The following is a 5972-nucleotide window of genomic DNA, read 5'->3' as shown; positions in this document are numbered from 1 at the left end:
TCTGTATTTAGACAGAGTGGTTAGAACTACTATTGCATAAGAAGTCTTATTCCCGAAATTAGTTAATAACCAAAATTCTTTCAATTATACATATATGACACTGAGAATAAAATTTTTAATAGAAAGGCGTTCTCGGGTATGTTTCCGTGCGTGCATTTTTTTACTAAGTTCATTTAAAAAAAATTATTTTGTGATATAAATAAAATTAATTTATGTACGCATAATATAGAAACAAGCATATATGTAATACATTTTTTCATATACGTTATGTAATTATTTACTTGTAATTTTATAATTTGAATCATACCGTGTGTGACACGAGTTCTAAAGCTAGTTTAGTATATACGATATTGTGAAATTTACTTTGTAAATATGCTTATTGTAATATATTTAGCTAGGGTTAATTGTAATAATTTTTAACTAGTTGATCATTAATAATTAAAAACCCCGCGTGATTTTCATTATTGTACCGATATGAGATGACAATTCCCAAACATAATGTATATCTCCAAAACATTTTCGAAAGGCCAAATATATTAAAAATCAAAAGCAAAGCCACTACTTACAAAAGACAAGTGGTACAAAATAAAAGAAAATACAGTAACTAAAACAAAGATAAACACTTGACTAAATCAAAAAATTCATAAAATTAAACCTACACCATTTCTCTAATTCACGACTTGAACTCTTGCTCCTTTGTTTGACCCATAAGAATGATGCCGACTTGATATCGTTCACCAACTTGTGCATAGCGAGAGGTACCTTATTAAAAATTAGATCATTTCTCGCCAACCAAATCATCCAACACGTCACCGCCAACACCGATTGAATCGCCAGACATGTCTCTTTGCAGTTGAATATATAACTCGGGGTACTCCAGAATTTCTTCCACATACCCAAAATTGGATCTCTTAGGGAGTTTTAACCAATCAAAAATAATTACCCAAACACAATTAATCCCCTTGCAATTCACGAATAATGGTTTGACATCTCCGGGCACATACCACACAACGCACAATTCAAGTCCCCAACCATAATACCCCTTGTGAATAACGCGGTTTTGATCGCAATACGATCTAACAAAACTCTCCAAATAATTTATCTTAACGGGAACCCATTTGAGCCAAAAATTAGAGTTTTGTACCGGCGCTCCAAGTTGTCCAAATCCCACCGGAACGATTTAACTGAATAGGTCGCGCAACTCCCATCAGATTATTGCCACATCCAACTGTTCGGGTTCAATGATATTACCGCTGAAGATATAAGCGTAATGCAGTCATGCAAATCAGTTTGCAGCCCGGCTGAAACGCGCCTTTTTTTCTATCCCCATCTCCACTTCAATTCATCCTCAATCTATTCATCACAATGGAGCACCAGGTAAATAATAGTTTGACTTATTAAAAGTCAGATGATTATGACAAATGAAATAACTGAACTTCAAAAGATATTATGTATTGTACAAGGATAAGATATTAAATGTCAATCTCTAAAACAAGACTTTACATGGGTCAAATCTCTCTAGCCCTAACTTAACATCCCTTTTAACTAGCATATGATGCAAACAGAAAAACGTTGACATTATGACAAAACCCTTTGACCAAGACAGAAACCTCATAGATATTAACAGATTCAACAAAACTTACTCATAATCATCAACTTCTATTGCATTTTACATGTCAAATCTATCCCTATTAGTACTCTTCTTCTTCTTCTCATATGTCTCGCCTCAACCTGGCATTACGACCCGGCCCATCACGTGACCGTTCTAGCGCCTCAACTTTATCCCGATAACCTGCAGTTTTAACCCGGTCTTCTCGACGATACTCAGACTCATCACTCACTTCCGCGAACCGTAACTCAGCCGGTGGAATAAAGCAATCAACAGAAAGCCCGGGAACATTAAACGCCACTTCCTCAATGGTCCATGCCTCTTGCATCCGGGTCTTCGTGTGACTCATAGCAGTCTCACCAAACCTGAAAAGGGTCACAATCGATCGACCCGAGTGAGCAATCATGACCCCTTCAACGGGCCGGTAATCTTCAAGGAAAGAGTTGATTGTGGTCTCCCAATAAACCGCATCCCCGCCATTGGTTTGGATTCGGGTTAGATGTGAGTCTTCTAGGTGGATTAAGAGCCCGGTTTTCTGGCTGAAGTAACCGAATAACACATGCCGGATGATCTCAGCAGGCCCTTCGCTTCTAGCTTTTAATGTGTGTGGGTCTGCACATAGTTTGAGGATGAAGCAATCCTCATCGTTGATTTTTTTCTCGCCTGTGCATCTTGCGTTTGCGAACATGCTTGCGGTTGTTCGTGGGTCCAGACCCTGGTGAATGGACCAATCATGTATTGTTAAAACGAGAATCTTTTAAGCATGTTTATCATGTTAAGAAGTTATGAAAAATAGGGTAAACACCGTCAGGTGTTCTGAACCGAACCAGTTTTGGCCAATGACTCAACTGCGACTGTTCGAAAAACTCGTTGATCAAATGAAAACAAGCCAAACAAGCGAACCAACCGAGTCAATCTTGGCTCGGGCTTAGCTCATTAGGAAACCAGCCAAGCCAAGCTGAGTTAGCTTGATCAGTGAACAAGCCAAGCCAAGCCAAGCCAAGCCGAGCCCGAGCTAAGGTTGGCTCAACTCGTGGCAGTGTGGTACGCTCGTTGGCTGGCTGCTTGTTTAAACTAAAGCCAAAATTTTAGTATATATCTAAATATAACTAGCTCGTTGGCTCGTTTAATTTAAAGCCAGTCGTTTACTAATACATTAATGCAGCTGACTGCATGGCTCGCCGGCTCGTTTAATTTAAAGCAAACGCTTACCAAGTACATAAATGTAGCTGGCTGCCTGGCTCGCCGGTTCGTTCAATTTAAATAAAAGCCAAAATCTTATAAATAATAAACTTATAACTTTTAGTTATGTACATATATTAACACAAAATTATAAGCTTATTATTCATAATCATAACACATTCTGTAAGTTAAAGACCACATGGCACTTTTTAATTAAAAAAAAATACTGAAGCAAAACAAGACTACAAGAGCGTCAAACGTCAAACGTAAAACGTAAAAAGACTAGACATTTTAAAGATATTTACTTCTTTTTTCTTTTTATATCAACATACAAAATTTAAATAAATATATATATAGATGAACTTTTTAAAATAAACGACACAAGTTGGCTCAGCAAGCCACGAGTTGGCTCCAGCTTTTAACTAGCAAAGCTCAAGCTCAACATTTCAGCTCGCTAAGATAATTTAGCTCAACCCAACATGGCTCGGCTAGTTTAGAGTTCTGCAAAATATGGTAGAAATCAAGCTAAAGATTAATAACCTGAAGGACCCGACGCAAGGGTCTAACTGGTCCTTTAGCCGCATGTGCACCAAGCCAAGGTGTATGCCGCCACACGAGCCGCCCGTTGCAACCAGCATGAACCTTACTCGCACCTAATGCAAGCTCAACATACCACATATCAGGGTTCATCTGCCATAACACAAAACTACCAGACTCCGCAGTTCTAGACGAATTTCTATTCTTTATAACTTTTGTAGCAGTCTCGATATCAAACGCCAACATTTTAACTTTCCCCATCGCGTACGCGTTGTGAATCGAGTTCTGAACCTTTTGGCCGCCACATGCCGCCATGTACTGCTGCAGTATGTACTGTGCTGATGAAGTTTCCTGCAGCCACCAAACACAGTATGATTGATAACAACAGCATAACAACTTCCACCAAAAAAATCTAGTTTTTGTAATATTTAATGTTCAACTTCCATTTCTTTGTGTTTACTCAATAACCAAACAAAAGATTCTCAAGAATCTTGAAACTTGATCTACCCAAACAAAGATTTTTTTTTCTTTCAAGAAATGGTAAAATAAACTAATTCCCACTTGAGAGTTGAAAAAGAAACAGAAAAATCATTACTTTTTTGAATCGCGCCCAAAACAATCCATTTTTATATTATATTTGATGTTCAACTTCCATTTCTTTTATATAATATATGGTCAAAATCTTGAAACTTAATCTACCCTAAATGAAATTTTCTTCCTTTCAAGCAATAATAAAATAAACAAATTCCCACTTGAAAAAATGAAACAGAAACAGAAAATCATTACCTTTTTGAATTTCCACCAAAAAAGAATCCATTTTTTTATAATCTTGAAACTTGGTCTACACAAATAAAGATTTCTTTTTTTTTTTCCCAAGAAATGTAAAAATAAACATACTCCCACCGGGAAAAATGAAAAGGTAACATAAACATCATTACTATTTTGAATTCCCACAAACATGCATGTCTAAGTTTTGAATCATTGTGTCTAAAAGCATGCTTGAGAAAAGGACAAAAGAGAAAACAAAATACAAATATCTAACATGGCTGTGTTTTACCTGATCTCATTGGTATTGATCTTTCGAGTTTACTAGTAACTAGAGGTGTGCATGAAACCGAAAAAACTAAACTAGAATTGTGAAATCCGATAGCCAACCCTAAACAAAAACGATGGTTTGATTTCATGTTTCCGTACAAAAATTCAGTTTTCGGTCATGCATGTAATTAAAACCGAGAAAAGCCGAACCGAATTTATACATTTTCGTTTTTTTAATATGAATGCTAAGTAATTTGTAAGAATTTATGAAATAATATGTAATTCAACTATTTTAGCCCAAATGTATAATAATCAACCATTAATCAACAAAAAGATTAGTGACTCAAGTTTTAGGCCTAAATCCATTATTTTGGACCAAATTTTTTTCAGACCAAAACTTTCAAGCCCAAATGGTAAGACTGAACCCAAACCAAAACAAAAACCAAATGCTCGGTTTTTGTTCGGTTAGAACCCAAAAATCGACACATGCACGCCCCTACTGCAAACATGTTCACATGGTCATTAAAAAAATCAAAAAAGATGAAAATAACAGGTTGGAATTTAACTTGAAATAAGCAGACAAATATAGAACACCACCAAAAATTTCAAACCATTCCATTCACACAATCTACTTGTATTTTCATTGGATAAAATCCTAAATTTACTTAAAAGACCCTACATTATCTATTACTATATTCTACACATGAACACACCACTTCTTTCACATTGGTATGAAACATGATTCAATTTTGACTTCTATAGTCAAACAATTTATCTTTTTTTTATAAAACAATAATAATAATAATAAAATCAATAATACTAGTAAAATACTAACAATGGGTGTGTCTTTGATGCTGAGGTGAGGAAACGGTTCCAAGTTGCTAACGTGCACCGGCGCAAGTGGCGCACCCAAGACACCAAGCAGCAGTCTCAGATCCGACCGTTGGTACGCTCCAGAACCCGAACCCGACCCGGAACCCGCCGGAGCCCGACACCACTGCCCCTTCATCCAGTGACCCCACCTCTCAGCTTTCGACGGATCTCCGGCGACGTCCGCCGGCGGGTCATTCGGGTCCGGACCTTCCCGGAGCGGCGACAGAGGTAACTCCACCGGTCGGAAGCTCCCGGATCTTGACATAACGGGTTCGGTTTGACCCGTATGAAATTGATAGTTTTTCATTCGCCTGAGCAGCCCCGAATTCGGAGACCCGCTTCGGCTCCGACCCGGTTTGGGGGTCCGGGTTCTTGATCTTCCCGGAGATAAGCCTCTGACTACTTCTTCCTTCAATGTTGTGAAGAACCCTTTATTTTTCTCCATTAATATTATATTATTTTTATAAACCCAGATGAGATTGGTTAATTGAAGCAAAACATGTTGATTGATTATGATTATGAGAATGATAATGATAAAGGTGGGTGTTTTGTGTAAATTTAAGTGGGAAGAACACGATGCAAACGACAGTTTTGGTGTTGCAGTTGTTCTGAACTGGGTGTCCAGTTGTTTTAAGAGAGAGAGAGAATAAGATGAGTTAGATTGATATAGTTGTATTATACAAACATATAGGTGGTGTGTATCTAATTTGGGACCCCTATGTCTTACCTAATTTCA

General features: G+C 37.3%; 1 protein-coding gene across 1 annotated transcript; it reads right to left on the bottom strand.

Moving 5' to 3' along the window:
* Positions 1-1603: 1603 nt before the first annotated feature.
* On the bottom strand, positions 1604-5685 carry LOC143599017 (uncharacterized). Its single transcript, XM_077077085.1, has 3 exons — positions 5199-5685; positions 3332-3679; positions 1604-2324 (listed from the first exon to the last, which is right to left on the bottom strand). Exons 1-3 carry the CDS (start codon positions 5679-5681, stop codon positions 1713-1715), a joined length of 1443 nt encoding a protein of 480 aa, XP_076933200.1. The 5' UTR covers positions 5682-5685; the 3' UTR covers positions 1604-1712.
* Positions 5686-5972: the final 287 nt, after the last annotated feature.

Source organism: Bidens hawaiensis, unplaced genomic scaffold (assembly GCF_021521415.1).
Source record: "Bidens hawaiensis isolate Kalapana, Puna unplaced genomic scaffold, B.hawaiensis_p1.1 tig00051396_1, whole genome shotgun sequence".
In the NCBI taxonomy this organism is placed as follows: Eukaryota; Viridiplantae; Streptophyta; class Magnoliopsida; order Asterales; family Asteraceae; genus Bidens; species Bidens hawaiensis.
Note: the sequence above shows the minus strand (reverse complement) of the source record. Positions and strands in the feature narration are given on the sequence as shown.

Bases quoted from the DNA above. Each gene is read 5' to 3' on its own strand.
- LOC143599017 (XM_077077085.1), bottom strand. From the start codon at position 5,681: ATGGAGAAAAATAAAGGGTTCTTCACAACATTGAAGGAAGAAGTAGTC. The intron at 3,680-5,198 runs GTTAGTATTTTA...TGGTGGCTGCAG, and splicing joins GCATCAAAGACACACCCATT to GAAACTTCATCAGCACAGTA. The intron at 2,325-3,331 runs GTTATTAATCTT...TCCATTCACCAG, and splicing joins CCTTGCGTCGGGTCCTTCAG to GGTCTGGACCCACGAACAAC.